At 40.3% G+C, this 17810-nt stretch overlaps 1 protein-coding gene across 4 annotated transcripts in view; it reads right to left on the reverse strand.

Annotated features, from left to right (window-relative positions):
* Nucleotides 1-1197: 1197 nt before the first annotated feature.
* col11a1a (collagen, type XI, alpha 1a) overlaps nt 1198-17810 on the reverse strand; it is a 68105-nt gene continuing 51492 nt past the window's right edge. For all 4 annotated transcript variants that reach the window (XM_030768581.1, XM_030768582.1, XM_030768583.1 and 1 more), the window contains 26 exons: nt 16518-16625; nt 16263-16370; nt 15581-15634; nt 15356-15409; nt 15107-15214; nt 12438-12491; nt 12089-12142; nt 11879-11932; nt 11301-11354; nt 10289-10396; nt 9888-9941; nt 9674-9727; nt 8615-8668; nt 6205-6258; nt 5782-5889; nt 5445-5498; nt 5255-5308; nt 4696-4803; nt 4018-4071; nt 3851-3886; nt 3700-3753; nt 3184-3424; nt 2476-2588; nt 2117-2185; nt 1448-1681; nt 1198-1344 (listed from right to left, as the gene is read on the reverse strand). In XM_030768581.1, coding sequence (XP_030624441.1) covers nt 1198-1344; nt 1448-1681; nt 2117-2185; nt 2476-2588; nt 3184-3424; nt 3700-3753; nt 3851-3886; nt 4018-4071; nt 4696-4803; nt 5255-5308; nt 5445-5498; nt 5782-5889; nt 6205-6258; nt 8615-8668; nt 9674-9727; nt 9888-9941; nt 10289-10396; nt 11301-11354; nt 11879-11932; nt 12089-12142; nt 12438-12491; nt 15107-15214; nt 15356-15409; nt 15581-15634; nt 16263-16370; nt 16518-16625 — 2244 coding nt within the window. The remainder of the gene's footprint in view (nt 1345-1447; nt 1682-2116; nt 2186-2475; nt 2589-3183; nt 3425-3699; nt 3754-3850; nt 3887-4017; nt 4072-4695; nt 4804-5254; nt 5309-5444; nt 5499-5781; nt 5890-6204; nt 6259-8614; nt 8669-9673; nt 9728-9887; nt 9942-10288; nt 10397-11300; nt 11355-11878; nt 11933-12088; nt 12143-12437; nt 12492-15106; nt 15215-15355; nt 15410-15580; nt 15635-16262; nt 16371-16517; nt 16626-17810) is intronic.

Here is a 17810-nt window from a genome sequence, read left to right on the forward strand (position 1 = left end):
TTTAATATTGAATGAACCATAAAAAGCACATTAAAACATTTTCTCATTTTAGTTACAAAAATGGGTCATGGAAAAGGGCTTATCATTGCATTCACAGAAGGATTTGAACAAAAGAGGCCTAACAGATAAGTATTTTTTTTTTATCCTCTCATAAAAAATTCCCCACCCAAAATATATAAACTTAACTGTGTTACCAAGGTATATACAGGGCACACCATCTTTGCATCTCTACGGTTATCAAGAACATTTGAGGTATACGACCAAAGAAAAACAAAACAAACGAAAAAAGAAAAAAAACCAAAACAAATAAAATTAAATAGAAGAATGAATGTGATGATTTCCTAGAACAAGCACAGGGAACAACATTAGTGAAACATGCTGGTTTTGCACGTGCTGGTGAATGTCTTCCAATTGGATTAGCCAGGGTCTCGAGGGGCCAAACTGCTTTGGAAAGGTCAATATATACAAAGGGCATACATTATAATTAGAAATAGGGAATTGTTTGAATGCTCACTTTTATTTGTTTAATAATAAGTACACAGTATTCATCAACAAAATATCATTATTTCTTTATTTAATCAGTTCTTTAACTTATTTATGTTGTTTTGTGTCAGGAAATGTTGACATTAGGAGCCAGATGCAATTCTGTTACACATGCAAGTTTTGAGAGTGGATTCAGAAGTAACAGTTAATGTACAAAATAATAATTACAGTTTTATCAAAATACACCTTCTTTCTCTTAGCACCTCATATATTTATTTTATTCATTTTTTTTTTTTAAACGAGCACCATTGTTGTCTTTTTTCCATTGCTTTTATTTTTTTTTTTGCGCAGCACCAATAGACTCCGAAGAGGAGGTGCCTCTCCCTCCTCTGTTGACCTCCCTGGATGCTCCCTGCTCACCGTTCTCTGCCACTGCTTCAAAAAAATGTCCTTCACCATTGCTCCATAACAGGTTTCATGTCATGTGATTCTAGGCCCCACAAGGGCAACAAGTATTTTCCTGGGTAATACATACATACATGGCAAGACATGTTTGCTACACCATTTTTGTTTATTCAAAACTTGCATGTGGCATGAAAAGGGGGCTGGGGGATTTGGTGGTACCAAAAAAAAAAAAAAAAAAAAAAAGTCTTGACTCTCACGCTGACCTGTCCTTCCCGTCAAGTTTTTTTTTTTTTTTTTCGTTCATTCTGTTTAGCCAAGAAAGCAGACAGGACCAACTTCAAATCCAAACTTCTGGTTGGGATCCCCAAAGTCATTCAACATCACATCGACGATTGGAACCTGATCGATTTTGGGAGTGTTAATCTCCATCACAGTCTTTCCATAGCCCTTCCTCACCTGCAAAGGGAGATTAAAATTAGACATCCATCCATTCATCCATACATCCATCAATCCACTCTGTTCACTCGCATACAGAATGAGTACATTGCCCGACCCTTACCGCACACTCATCTGAGAGGGCCTTAATGTAGGGGTTGTTGTCATAAGACATCTCCTCATCATTGGAGCCTAGGAAGCGCAGCGCCTTGTCATAGCTGTCTGTTGTGGCATCATGCCAGGCTACTGACTGGTGGCAGTTGTAGGTGAAGTTTTGCCTGGCTGAGGCCGTCAGTAGTTTGAGGAATGTCATCTGAACCATGTTTATTGAGTTGCCCTCTGCATCCACGTATGTCAGCTTTTAGAGAGAAAAAAAGTGTCAGAGGGGTTTCAGGGCAGAGAGAAATAAAAAATAACCAGACATGATGGATGAATCCTGACTGAAAAGGTTTGTTATGCTGCCTGACAATATACCAAACATCTGGAAAACAAAAAGAGACCAAATGTAGAAAAATGTTTGTGTTTCTCAGATGTCTACGGTCCTTCGACTGTCTTTTGTCTGTATCAAATATAAATGATGAGCATTAAGGGGCGAACAGCTTTTTGTGGCGAGACCTCAATTCACTATGATAGCAGCTTTTAAAAGCAGCTCTGTTATTACAGTCTATTTTGTGCCCTGTCTTCTCAGAACTTTACCTAAAAGACATACAAAATTCAAGGCAACTTGAATACATAAATAAATGTCATTTTTTTGAGAGGGTGGCCTATCAGAGAGACGGCAGACTGTACTTACTATTTTACCACGCTTAAATTCACTATACCAAGACCCAGGAATTTCTTTGGGCCAAGAAGATATCTTGACCTATGAGACAGAAACAAAACACTCAAATGAACACATAAAGTCAAGACAAAGAGATCATTTGTGTGGGTTTTAAACTAACATTATATTGTGATAAATATTAGAAGTAATGACGTTTCTCTCCTCCTAAATACAGCAGCTCTAAGCATTGAATGGAAATTCATCTTTTTTTTTTTTTTCTAATCATCCTTATGGGAACTTTGGTGTATATGTATTGAGTTTTGAAAGTGTATTTTAAGTGAAAGCCCCAGTGAGCCAGCTTGTTCTCTGTGGGATGCTAAAATGTCACTCACTCCATTTGACTTCTTATCCGGATAGATGCAGGTTTCTCCTCCTGCTGTGAAGTTGCAGTACACTTTGAAGGAGTCCCCTGAGCAACCCTGGTTGGGATCAATCCAATATTCGCCTGAGGAAAAAAAAGTAAAAAAAAAAAAAACATTAAATCAGATACATGCATGCCCCCTAGGAGACGAGTACATGATAATGCCTTGTTTGAAGTAATCCTCAGTTCATATTTGTCACCATATACTCTGATGAATGTTCAGATTACTGTATATTTTGTATAACCATTTACTGTAAACCTGTGTCTGAATCGTCCTGAGGTTTCGCCTCGAAAACACTGGTACCAAAAGTAGGGTTTGTAAACAAACGCCTGATTCAAGGTGGAACACACTAAAAACAACTTTCAAAGGTCAGCGCGCAAGCTGACATTTTGTTAGTCATGATTTGTCAGAGAAAGACTAGCTCTTGCTGAAGTCTGCTGAATACCAAGCATCTTCCTCAATCAGACCTCTGATGTTGCTATCCAAATACTGACAGACTCTGAATTTCCCCCACCAATCCTATTCCTGCAGACCTTCAGAGCAATGAACAAACATTGCATATCCTCTTTATCTGCCTGTGACTGGCAGGTCCATTACCTAGCTAGCTTTTGGCCATTCTTGGAATACCCCCAATCCTACCCTACTCCACCCCAGCCTATTCCTCTTGTAGCAACTAACCGTCTGGAAACTCTGGATGGCAGAGCTGCAAGTCTTTGCAGGTCCTGGCTGGGTTGTTCTGGGTACCCATGGGGTACTTCATACGCTCGATGTCCTGCTTGAGATTGTTGAGAGAACTGAAGATGTCTTCCATGCCTTCACCGTAATCCATTATGGCTTCATCAGCCTGCATGTCAGCAGAGCGTTTGGTCTTCTTGGGTGACATGATGGGGAGAGGCTGGATGATCTCACCAGGAGGACCCTATGGAGAAGCCACAGAGAAAGGGCTTAGTCAGAACCACACTGAATAATCTAATTGTTCTTCATACTAAGTATTTCAGCAGGGCAATGCTGTATGTATCTCAGCTGTCTATTATTAGATCTTCTACTGTCACAACTAAAAAAAATGTTTCAAGACATTGCCAAGACAATGATGTGTAGATACCTGAGAGCTCTTTAAGAGAGTAAACCTACTGAAAGGGTAAAAAGGCAACAACGTTATTATTAGGAGAACAGGACAATGAAAAGACTACTCACTGGAGGACCAGGAGGTCCAATGGAACCAGTGTCTCCCTTCTGACCAGCTGGACCCTAGAGAAAAATCATTAAGATGCCATGAACTCACAATACCATATAAAAATATAAATTACATCTTCAGTTAGTAAATATGAATGGAGTCCACACTTACAGATGAACCCTTGGAACCCTTTGGACCTTGTGGACCCTATGGAGAGACAGGTGACCATATGAGATAACAGATAATTCACACATAACACATGCACATACTACACATATGTATAATAATGCATAACATCTGTAAGTAGAGAAAAACGCAACCAGATTGAGGACACTCACAGGCAATCCAGGAGGACCAGGAGGACCAATAGGACCACCTGCACCACTGACTCCCTGTAGACCAAAGACAAATATTCAGAACATTTTGATTCTAAAGCTCATAGTAATGCTAAGAGGAACTGATCAGTAAAGAAACTAGGACATATTTAATGTTTTAGATGGCACCTTCTGTTACAAAAGCATAAATGTGCTAAATGTGCTTTTTGGTCTTCTGATAAGATTAGAGCCAAGGCCTGAATGAGCTCTGCTATCTGTTTTCCTAATAATGGATGCACGGTACTGCAACTACAAATCTAATATTTGTGTAAGTGGTCAGAAAAAAAGGGAGCACGGAAATAGTAAGTACCTCTCATGTTTACCAAGAAAGAGACATTAGAGTTTAATTAGACTTGATTTGAATGCTTCCAATTAATTCCTAACACGCTGAGGAATGGTAGCTTGTGACTGCATATTCACCCAGACAAAAATATTCATTAAAAATAAATGAAACCCTTAATGTGGTGTGCTTCATGTGAATCTGACCAGATACAATCCCTTACTCTGATCTGGGTGAATTAAAAATGCAAAAATCACTAACACGCAGAGCAAAAAAAAAAAAAAATTAAGACTGACACTTCCTCAGTTCTCCATTTTAATGAATGGTGTAGTTAAGGGTCAAAGAAATCATCTGTCACTTACAGAATCACCCTTGCTGCCTGGCGACCCCTGTGGACCGGGCAAACCTCGGTCTCCTTTCTCTCCTTGCTCACCAGGGGGTCCAATTAGACCAATCAGACCTGGATGACCCTGGAATACACAGACAAACAAGGTCAGAGATACAATGGACGGTAGATGCAAAGTAATGTATATTGTAGCCCAAAATCCTGTCACTGTTCTAGAGTGAGTCAATGCTATATAACTCGTCTGTCCAGTTCAGGTTCTGATGCAGAGTAGAAAATGAAGAAACATTTTTGTTCATAGCTGCACAGTTTGTATTTGGTACAAGATCTTATGAGTAAGATGACACTGAAGATGCACGCTGTGGTCATTATTTAAAAAAAAGCAAAACAGCCAAAAAATCAGTGAAATAGGAATACTGAAGTGAGCTTGAGAAATACTGCTCCATTGATCTGAAGACTGGGATCGACCCAGCATTCCTGGTTATAGACCTCACACGAAAGGTTAAACTCCAAACCTTTTGGGGAATAAGAACAGAAATGAAACAAGGGGATGAAATAAGGAATTGAATCTCTCTCACCTTTTCACCCTTAGAGCCAGGATCACCTTTCAGACCAGGTAGACCAGGGGGTCCCTAAATATCAGAGAAACAACACTGAGAGATCAATTTGCACAGGTGTTGAGAGAGAAAGAGAGAGGGGAGAGAGAGAGAGAGAAAGAGAGAGAGAGAGAGAGAGAGAGAGAGACTACAGTGTGCACAATTTTCCTACCATTGGTCCAGGTGGGCCATCTTGTCCGGGGGAGCCAGGAAGTCCTTGTTCACCCTGCAAAAATCCATCCAATTATATCAGGCATTATTGCCTCCTGTAGGGCTTATAGCCAACTATCGATTTACTGTGTGCAGCATGATGATTAATAGCCCAAATACAACAAAAAGTCTGCTCAAATAAACAAGAAAAATATACATGGTACAAACAGGAGGGATTATTGATTTATTCTCTGATAGTGAGTGTGTGTCTATGTGTGTGTATGTGTGTGTGTGTGTGTGTGTGTACACACATCACACAGATTGATTACTGATATGACAGACAGGACAATGGGACTCACCACAGGGCCAGGGATTCCTCGGAGACCCTCAGGACCAGGTTTACCAGGTGGTCCCTGGGGGCCAACAGGGCCAGTTTTTCCAGGTGGACCCTCTGCTCCTGCTTCACCCTGAGAAAAAAAGATGAACAGGTCCATACAATCACAGTCAATCAGAACCTCCTTTATCTGTGGTTGACACTTAACACCATAACACCACACTGCATGTCTTCATCTGTTTAAATTCGAAGCATTTTTTTTTGGCAGGCTCTCTGAATTACCACACAAATAGAGCCAAACAGAATTCAGGAAGATAGACCACCAACATATATTTACATTTAATCAGTGCTTGTGTCACAGAGAAAAGAGCTCTGTTTTCCTCTGGGCCTTGAATTTAATTCTTTTTAGCTGCTGGTCACAAGCTGAATTGATTTAGAGTTACGCTACCTTGGCGCCTTTCTCTCCTTGTCTGCCCTCTGCTCCAGGAGCGCCAGGTGGTCCCTTGGGAGGAGGAAGACAGAGAGCTATGTTTTAGCATTGCCTTTACACAGCTATAATACCCACTGGCACTGAAGTCATCACACTGTTTGGTTAGCACATGAGACAGCTTTGTGATGCTGCTTTATTCAACAGCCTTTATTGCCCCCCTACACCTTTTCCTTGATACTCCAGGCTTCAATGGGGTAATTGCAATTAACACAAAAACAATTAAGTTTTTGCTTAACCTGTCATTAAGAAATCTTTGGTCTGAGATGGGAGAGCAAGAGACTAATCTACTTTCACAATAAAAAGATTACATCTCAGTTTAAGTTTCAGTCAGACTTGCCCATAACACAAACTGTGGATCTAATATTTTTTTAACTACAGGGAACCAAAAGACAGTGTTCTGAATAACACCTGCTGACAGCGGGCTACAAGACAACCTAGAGGTAACCTGCTGATCATTATATTACTTGTCATTACTTATTACTATATCATCAGTTTCCTCCTCCAGTCCCTGATGAATGTGGTCTCCCAATAAAGCCATTTTCCTGTATAGTCAACATCAAGTTTCAGTTGCACGTAAGTGACAACGATTCAGTCAATACCAACATACAACCCTCTCACAGATAAAAAACACCCCTGAAGTCATGTTATCATCTTCAATTTATGCATCATGTCACTCGGGAATGAGAAGTGCATGAATAGCTTTATGGTTTGACGTCCTGAGAATGAGGGAATGGTTTATTCCTAAAGCACACGGTCAGTGATAAACAGTATAGTTCAGCTATATAACTGAATAAATGCATAGCTTAAAATTTGTTGTTTTGCATATGTATATACTGCCAGGTTTTTGAAGACATCTCATTTTTCCTCATATGGATGACCAAATATGTAATCAGGTATAATAAATGATACTGATACCATATGCATCTGTCATGTGGAAAAAAGCCAAAAACAGGGCATAAATCAATAAATCAATGCACTGTGCTCACAACTCTCTCTTGCACACACACACACACTCACACACACACACATGAGAGAGAGAGAGAGAGAGAGAGAGAGAGAGAGAGATTCAGGCTGTCTGTAGGCTCTAGTAAGGATGCCAACACAGTCTGTTCAGCGAGACAGAAGACTTTTGGGTAGACTAAATGCTGAGAAAGCAAAGAGGCTTCATGTTCAATGCAAAACAACGCCAGGCTGGAATTAAAGATGCAAAGGAGCAAATGCTATGAAACTCAAAGAAATCATTCTGACAGCCTTTTTCTCTCTCTGTCTGAGGATTTCAATACCTTTAGTGATGAATAGCAGTTTCTTTACTCTAATCCCTTAGCCATTAGTAACTGTGTCTGCTGATATGATGCTTAATATTTAATAAGTTGCTGCCATCGACCATATTGAGAAGCAAGCGCCCCCCATCCCCCCCTCCCTTTTTTTAATCTTTCCTTGAATAATGCAAAAAAAAACGCAGAAAGAATTGTGATGAGGTCATTAAATGAGGATACCTCAGTATTTTTTTGGATACATGACTTTGAAAAACTGCATGCTTAAGACAAAAAAAATGTGAAATTAATCCTCTTAGGACTACACAGGTCTTTCAAAACTGCAAATACAGTGTAAACAAGTTCCAATGACCCACAGCGTTAAAAGACTTGGCGGCGAGACAGATAATGACATTGTGCACTGGGTGGCAGGACGTATACCAGTTTCTACTGAGCTCTGCAATTTTGTGAAGTGACTAAATTGAAAAGTTTACTTTTTTATTGTTATAATGAAATGAAATATTATCTTCTCTGATTTGAAATGGCATTACCTTTAGCAGTGAGGTGAGGTATACACGTTATATTATTTGATGAGCCAGTGGAAGATGGGAGTTTGTGAAAATGACAGTTAGGCTATATTTCCTCCACCTCTCCTTCTCCTGCAGATTTTCTAACACAGTTCTGCTGTCAATTCTTTCATAGTTGTCACTCAACTGCGACCGATCAATGTTGTGTCAGAAGAAAAATCACCCTGTCTCATTCTGAGTGAGGGAGGGAGGCAGGGGAATGGAGGAAAATGATTTCTGTGCAAGACACTTTTTTTTTTTTGTCTTTATAACATGCTTTCAATTTCACACACAAGAGTATCAGCTATTCATCTCTCATGGGTGCCATGGATGTGTTTACTTTCTATTTACAGCTAAGTCTTGAGACAGTGGTTAAAAGGATCTGGTTGTCTGAACTGGTATACTGACAATAAAATCAGCTCTCGGTCCGTTCAGGAATCAAGGTTATATATCTGACATTCTTTCATTATCCAATGAAAGTGTTACCTTTTCACTGCTCTATGACATCATTGATTTGAAGGTAAACACACTGATGAAGACCACACTCACCCTCTTGCCAGGAGGTCCTGGGGGACCAGCTTCTCCAGATGGACCGGGAGGACCCTGACCCAAAATGAAAACAGTCATGAACACATTGATCCAACAAATGGTGCATGTAATTACCAACCTACCTTGATCTCCATGACGACGCTTGGAAACTTGGAATGTATTCCTTTATATGCCCACAGTCACACAACAATTCAAACACTTTGAGATATTGAAGCAGGGCAAGATATTGGAAATCAAAAAAAAAAAAAAATCAGGATTATCTGGGCAGCAGTTAGGTAAAGTAGCTTTTTGTTGTTGCTGCCAGTTTTACACAATTAATTGAACGCAATCAAAGCACCCTGAGATTTGCATAACCATCTGAAGAACATCAAATGAAACTAAACTGCAAATAAGGTTTGGATATGAATTTACAAAATTATTCGTCTGTGTTATTGGTTCATATTAAAACTATAAACTTCTAATTGGAGAATAGAAGTTGCATGTTTCTCTATCAAAGTTTTATGACAGTGAAAAACCACTCCTCATTAAACTTTAATTGAACTGTAGATTGTAGATGCGGCTCTATAAAAGCTCTCTGCACAATATTCCGCCCGATGCACCAATTTGTCGAGTTGCATTTTTGAATATATTGAATTTAAAGGGCGAATTAAACCCTTTCCATGTGCTTGCAAATCTCAATTACATCCGTAAATGTTAATAAGGTCTTTATGGACCGCCACTGAGGACTAAAGCTACTTTTTTGTCTTTATTGTGTTTTATGAACTTGAAAATATAGTGATGTATCAGTATAAGGTGAAAAATAAAAATATTTAAAAATTTAATTTAATGCTATTTATTGATGTATAAAAGCATATAGTGCTCCTGAAGCTAAGAAAACAGCAATCAGTCAATCCTAGATTGAATCAGTTGAGTCATTTACAGTGCACATAACATAATTTGTCTTTTCCCCATAAATACACACATTTTAAACTATCATAACATCATAAACCGTTGCAAGCACAGGTTTCAGGCACTACATTTGTCCGCCCTCATGTTAAAATGATATCAAGGCATACTTACAGGTTGACCAGATTCACCATCTTCTCCTTTTTCTCCTGGGCCACCATCAGTTCCCTAGAGAAGGAGAGAATGGATGGATAGATTTAGCAGTAGACACGTTTGATGCTATTGCGGGAAGGCTACTGATTACATTGAGATGAATGTCAGCGTAGTGTCTACCTTAAAATGAAATCACAGAACAGTCACAGACTGGTAACATGTAGATGGTACTTACAGCAACTCCAGGCTCACCAGGGGGACCAGGATCTCCAGGGAAGCCAACAGGTCCCTAAAATGGCACAATATTGATAAACTTGAACATTTCAGGCCATTATAAAGTACAGCTGGTCAGCTCAAAACTTCATCCCTGTCATCTCCAGCAATGCATTCAGCAGGTACAGATTTTTCCAGCAGTAAGATGAACCCTATTCATTAGCATATTATTAATCCATAATAGACTCTGCTCTAATAAAAAAGCTTTTTGGCTCTTAAAAATCATTCGGCAATTGATTAAAGTGACCTCTCTTTGCCTCTCTGTCACCGTCTTTTATGTGTATTCTGACTTATGTGAGTAGGTTGAGGTGTGACGGAGGAGGCGTTGCCAGATTTTTCAGTGGCAAAAGCTGGCATACTTACAGGGTTACCCTTGGGGCCATCATCTCCAGGAGGTCCTTTAGCACCAGGGGGACCAGCTGCTCCAGGTGGGCCAGCCTCTCCTTTCTCTCCTCTCTCACCTTTGGGACCCTATAGGATGATGAATGAAAGTATAGATGCATTACTGAGGGTATTATGCAGAACAGAACACTATTTGTGTGGCTAGTCACAGTCTAAGCAGAAGTAAAGATCCTTTTGAACACTGATGTTGAGTAGGAGATACATTATGAGGGGACAAACAGTAATATATTTTTATGGCATTAAAGAATACCAAAGAATAAAGTTCGCTGTGGAATTGGGAAGGTACCTCATTTAAAGCATGAACCGTTGTCAAATGAAAATGGGAAAAGAGAGGAAATAAATTATATGGTACCATGTATATGATAAGAGTCAGAGGCACAGCAGAAGCTATTGCTAATCTATTCTGATTTTATACTTTATGATTTGTCCTACCGATACGACACAAAAGCTCATTAGCGTGTCACTCTGTGATAACATGTGCCTTACTTTCGATCAGTTATGTTCCCATCAGTGTAATGATAAGTATGCAGCAGACATTTCATCAATACGTTACAAAGTTCATAAGTTCATAAACCTCACATCTGAATGATAATCACCCAAAGCACCCAAAAAACACCTCAGGGAACTTGATTGATATTCTGGCAAGGACAAATAATATCATTGGTTTACTGTGGCTGAACATATGCAGTTTTCGTATGAGGAGCTGATGATTGGTGTGGATGGTGGCTGTTTTTCAAGTTTAAGTGCACTACAGTCATCATCTCATAAGATGGGTGAGTGATTGAATTTGCCCACTCTGTCTAAGTACATGGAGCTGTAGACAGTACAGAGGTAGAACCATATTGAAATGGTGCACTAATAGCAACAATAAGGGTTAAATGAGGATCTGTGATTTTAAAAAAAAAATAATAAATGTATAAATAAAAATATAATATGCAAATGCACACACATACACTTGTAATTATGTACTTACTCCTGTTCCTGGCTCACCAGGGGGTCCAGGATTGCCAGCTTCACCTTGCTCACCCTGCAATGGATATATTTAATTAATGTATTTACCATGGAAACTGAAACTTATTTTATGGTGATAGCAAAAAAAAAAAAAAATCTTCAAAAAATAAAAGAGGAAGTCATAGTTTCACAGTTACAACTGTAAATTAAAAAAGAAAAGTTGAATAAAATTCTCTAAGCTGTAAAATAGGTGATTGATATTCTCCATGCCTTCAGCATCATAGTAACTTTCTGTGCTGTTTCCTATACTCTGGGGTCATCTAAGCCGTTAGTCTTTGCATTGAATATTGACGGCAAAGTTTCTTGCCAAATAACAGTGAAAAAGGGAGAGAGGTCTTCTGGAAGACGACTAAAACAACTATTGATGTTGTCAAGGCACTAATTTAGACTGCAGACTGGTATCTAAAATGGAGAGAAATTAGAAAATAAATCCATCTACAGTGACATCTGATAAACTTAAGAGAGCCCTGTTTTCTCTGGAACTGTACAAAGATGGTGGATGGGAAACTCAAACCAACTGAGTAAGGGGAATGTTCTTACCTTCTCACCAACAGATCCCATTGGCCCTACACCTCCAGGTGGACCTTGAGCACCCTTAGAGGAAAAACATCACAATAAATCATTACTGGAAGGTATTGATAACCTCTTGTCTTAGTCCATATTGTACCTGCAGAAGCATACAGATCTCTCAATTTGGCAAAATATAATGCAATGATGAATAAGAGTTATTGTGACTGGTGAGACACTTACATCAGCTCCACTAGGACCTTGAGGACCTCTGGGACCAGGTGGACCTGGGGGACCCTGTGGAGAGAAAGGATGTTTTCACTCATTGTACATCCAAAGTCTCTCTAAACCATTAAGGCAGAGGTAATGCTATTATATTACCATCTTCCCCCAAGAGGTAAGCTAGCATTTTCTGGCCAAACAATGGCCAGAAATGTACCCTTTCATGAAATATTGCCTGTGTCAGCCATAGATGATATACAGTACTATGGATTTGTAAGAGACATTCTGGCCAAGATGATGCTTTGAAGAAATATCCATGATGTCAGGAATATGGGAATCATAACAAAGCTATACTGCAGTGAACACTCACCATTGGACCAACGTCTCCATTTTCTCCCTTCTCACCTGGAGGTCCAGGAAGACCCTGAACAACAGCAAAAAGTAAAAATACAAGCATTATTGATTTATTTTTGGTTTGTAAATCAGAGCAATTGCCTAAGTGTAATTAGCTTAGGATCTCATCTTGTGTTGCCCTAGTTTCATGCAAAAGAGGTGCGTTTTTGGTAAATCTGACAAAAAAAAACAACCTAACATTAAGGCCAACATTGCAGGCTCAGCAATGTGGAAGTATTTAATTGAATCTGTAGCATGCTAGCAAGAGTTAGCTCTAAGAAATGTCTTGCAACAACCTTTTGCTTTGATGCAGTCACTCAGATAAAATAACAATGAACTCAAAGGCATACTTAAATTGATACTGGAATGCCAATGAATTCAACTGCTAATTACTGCAGGGGTAGCCTTGTCACATTTGTATAAGAAAAAAAAAGAGCAATAATTTACATATCAGAAGAATGTCGCTGCATAAACAAACAACAGTTGTCTAGGGCAGAATGCACTTTGCCTGACATCAAGATTAGTTTAGATGCTGTTTGATCAACAGCTTTATAAAATGCTGTTATTGCAGCCATTTGAACAAACAGAATGCTGAGGAAATACAGGTATACCATACTATTTTTGGATGAATTTCAATTCTGTACAGATCACAGGGCGATAATAGTTCAGGGAGAAAGCTTTGCAATAGAGTCTCAAATGAGAAAAAAAGGGATAAAAATTGACCCAGATGCAGTTAGTGTGGAAGAACAATAACACTGCTTCTCAAAATGGGAAGAGAGTATCATTTGGGCCATATGGTGGATGGAGGAACAACCTTGCCTTAAAAAAAAAATCTTCATTAGGTTATTAGGTTATTGGGTTTTTTCACTGCCGTGCTGCCATTCTTTGAGGTTCAGAGAACAATAACCTTCCTTTAGCAGACTTTTTTTGCTCGTTCATTTTCCCCTTTGCTGTGCCCACAGTGTGTAAGCAGCAGGAGGACTGGACATGTACTCAATTCGCAGTGCATTACAAAAGCTATTTTACCTACCACAGTGACTAACAATCTATGCAAATCTATCGCCTATACCTCTGACTGCTCAAAAGATGCCTGAGGAAGGCCAAATGGAACCGCGGCATGCTGTGTTCACGCAAGAAGGAAAAAGCTATTGCTTTGAACTATTCTCATATAATCCTGCTCATTCTATCTTGAGCCTGATTAAAGGCTAACATCACGTTGGAATGTGATTAATGGCTAATTACGTTTATATGATCTATCTCTTTGCACATTTTTTCTTTTCCTTCAGAAAGTGTGTCTGACACAAAGAGGCACTGGGGAGACATTATGGCATTCTTAAAATCCTCAGAATTTCACGAGTGGCTAAGTCACACACTATGTCCAAAAAAAAAAATAAAAAAATCCACTCATGAAGGCAGCAGGCCACGTGACTGAAGGTATTACGCGTGTTTGATCCCTGACATTTATCCTCTAATTGCCTTTCTGACTGCTCAGCGTTTTTGGGTCACCGCCTGATTCAAAGGCACAACGTCCGTCTGTACCATCAGGTAGGACCCGAGGCATCAAAGGTCTAATTTCACCTGATATTTACACGCCAAATACCCACATGCCCCTAGGGGCTGAGCTGCTGTGTGTCCTTGCAGACCTGTTACCGCACTGACGATGAGGGAGCCCAATCAGTGCAGTGGGCTTCTCAGTCAGAGACCATTAAGAGAAACACTCATTATGTGCTACTTGGAGTGTGCACAGTGGCCTCATGCCTATTGGACAAGGTCACTCAGTCTAATTAATAAAATCAAAATGGAAGTGCATTACGCCCAATTAAAAGTCAATTGAATCAAATGACTTTGGGATTCGGTAGCATAAAGAGAGTACCGACACAGTCAATGTAATTCCATTATAACAATGATTCCACTTCAAAGAAATGAACGGCTAATTTATTTACAATGAAGCCAAGGACTAAACGATGGATGAGCATTGCAGAATTTTGTACTTTAGGATCATTAAATATCAGGGCAAAAAGGAAGAGACGCTTAATCTCCCCGCTGCTCCATGTTTAAAGGACACACATAATGTAACAGTAAATGTGATTTATTTTAGTTCTGTCACTAGAGGTATTGTCTTTGAAAACACTCAGCAATAAGCAGAGTGTCTGTGCTCTATGTCACTGAAATAATATTTCGGTGATAAATGTGACTGTGTAATACTCTCACTTTTTGGACCGATACTTTTTTGGCGTTTACGATGATGCATTAGATTTTTAAAATTTGCCTCATAATTATTTGCCCTTCTGTAAGTCTTTCCCTATGGCCAGACTTGGCACGGTCTTCCAGCGAAGGTTTTAACGTTATAATTAACAAGATCAGAAATGGTGACAAATGACAAATATTTCAAAACACTTGAATTCATGGTCAGTGTTTCCTAAAGCTATATTAGAAAGAAATACCGCATGTAGTGCTATATTGCTTAAGAGTTCTTCCACATATTATCAGTAGAGGACTGCAATTGTCTGGGGCAATGCATTTATTTATGTGTGTGAGTTTCCGTGCATGTGTTTTTGTGCATGCGTGCGTGCGTGCGTGCGTGCGTGTGTGTTTGTGTGTGTGTGTGTGTGTGTGTATGTGTGTGTGTATGAAAAGGGTGCTCACCTGTAGGCCAATTGGACCTGGGGGTCCAGGGAAGCCTCTGGCACCCTCATCTCCCTTCTGTCCAAACATACCCTGTTGGCCTCTGGGACCAGGCTCTCCATCACCACCCTGACAACAGGACGAGGCTGTGAGCTCATCATAGACTAACTTCACTGATTAATAAACCTGACAACTTAATGGTTAACAGTAGTGTATCTACATTGGAATGACCAATATATCTGAGTGTGCAGACTGAGTGGTGTTACTCACAGCAGGTCCTGGGGCACCAATTGGACCCTGAAGACCAGCTGGACCAGGAGGACCCTAAAGGACAAAGCAAAAAATGTTTAGTTGAGGAAGGAAACACACTATTTCCAGTATCTGTGCATGCAATAATTATCCACCACCATTGTGTGGGTGTATACACTACATATCTGAGTCTTTATAGAACGACATGTTTTTGCTTCTATTTGATGACAGAAAGCAGATACATACCTGTTCACCCTTGTCTCCTTTGCTTCCCTTTTGACCTGGCTCTCCAACTTCTCCCTGGGAATGACATGACATGGAAAACTCTGTGTTTAATTAGAAGATCCAAATGTCCTTTTTAAGGAAAAAAAAACCCCTCACATTACCAAACAAATTATAAATTGGACATTTTAATTGTGAGACAGATCTTTCTGACTGATTATTTGGCTTGCTGAGCGAGATAATTGCTTGCATCGACAGGGAGGAGAAGTGCAGACTGGAACGTGGCATTGAAGTCCATCTGTGTCAAGCCACACTGCAAATGTGATGATAAGCATCATGTCTGAAGGGGCGAAAGTGAGCAAATGAGACAGCCAAGAGACATATGCTCTGCTCTTTCCATTGGCTGACTGGCTCACACCTCTGATGAGGTATACTGATGGAGGATAGATAAAAAGGTGACAGTATTTCACATTTATATCCCTCTCTAATTAGATTTTATGCCGCGTTTGGTTATGATGATGGATATGCGGCAGAGGAGAGAGACAGGCAACAGATCTGTCGAACAGATGGTTGGGTTGTGGGTGTGATGATGAAGATTGATCACCGATGTGATCGATAGGACAGGCGGCTCAGAGCGCTGTGAGTGGAGAAATGGGTCATCTCCGTAGGATTCGTCTCCAGCTGATGAGAAGCGTAAGAAACTCACCTTATCACCATCCTCTCCAGGTGGACCCTGGGGTCCAGCGGGACCAGGCAGACCCACTGGCCCTTGAACTCCATCTCGACCAGCTGGGCCCTGTGGACCTTTCTCACCCTGCACAGAAACACAGTAGTCCATGCTGTTCACACATCAGCTTTCACATGATATGAGTTAGTGTTACAACACATATTGGCTTCCATAACATCATATGTACAGTACAGAATTTATTTTTGAATAAAGGAAATTCTCTAGAGCACTCACAGGAGCTCCTTTTTCTCCGGCTGGTCCGGGTGGACCCTGTGGGCCACTGCGCCCAGGCAGGCCAATGGGACCAGCAGGTCCAGCAGCGCCTCTCTCACCAGGGGAACCCTATAAGAGAAGCAGTCATTTAATAAACAGACAGACGTGATGAAATGAGAGAATGATTACAACTCTCCCAAACAAAACTTCAAATTCTTTCATTTTGACAAATCTCATAGTCAATATTTGAATAGGAGGTTGCTCAAGGTCCCATAATTCATAGTCATCTTATAGATTGAATTTTGTGGAACTTGGCTCTAAATATTCTTCTGCAGTGTCTGAGTCTCAAATTAAAAGGGTTTCATTCCTTGTGAGGGATCTGTCTATTGAACGTTGTAAAAGAATCATTTCTGTTCATGTAGCATTTGCTGGTGCATTTTAAGGCATTGCAAGCCACCTCCAGCTATCCTTCAGATGTGAGACAATTACCCTCCACCAGCTGAGGAAGTGTGTGGGCTCTTCTTCAGGCCGAGTGGCCTGAGTAGACAGCTCTAATCTATTGCTGAGCAGTGAGATGATTGCTGAGTGCTGGCTCAAGTCTTTGAGGCTCTTGACTGGACAATTACTGACACCCTGGAGACTCACCAGACGGCTCTGTCTCGGTCACTGCTGCCTTTCAAACTGTGCGTGACTGGGTGTGTGGTCCTGTCCTGTCCTGTCCTGTCCTGTGTGTATTATACGTGACATGCTGTTCACAGTCGTCTAGTGTCACATAGCATGAGTAAGCAGTTACCACCTTATCCCAAGGGAAGTGTAAGCTTAGCGTGTGTGTGTGTGTCTGTGTGTGTTTGTTGTGAATAGAAATACCTATATCATAATTACAGAACTGAAACATAAGATGCAGTGTCACAGTGATGTGCTGTTTTCATGTGCCCTCACACACATACAAGCAAGGACACATGCCGTCCCCATCAACAATTTTGTCATGGACTGACTACTGCATTTTCATACTAATGGAAATGCATTCTTTATCAAGTTCATGTGGCTGAATTTAAAAGTCTCTTCAGTGACCCTTTCACTCATACATTTCTGATCTCGCATTTATGTTGTCAAGACCGAGAGAGGGTAATTATAGGGTGACAATACTTATCTGCACACTGTAATTACACTTCAGGACCCCTGAACTTCTGTGGGCAGAAATCTTTGGTGTCTGGGTGCCCTTTCAATAGTTTAAGGAGGAAAAGTGCCCCCTAGAGTTGGCAGGTATTGCAGACTCCATTATATGGTTATGAGGACACTGCAGGAGGCTTTGTT

Source organism: Chanos chanos, chromosome 3 (assembly GCF_902362185.1).
Source record: "Chanos chanos chromosome 3, fChaCha1.1, whole genome shotgun sequence".
NCBI classification, from domain to species: Eukaryota; Metazoa; Chordata; class Actinopteri; order Gonorynchiformes; family Chanidae; genus Chanos; species Chanos chanos.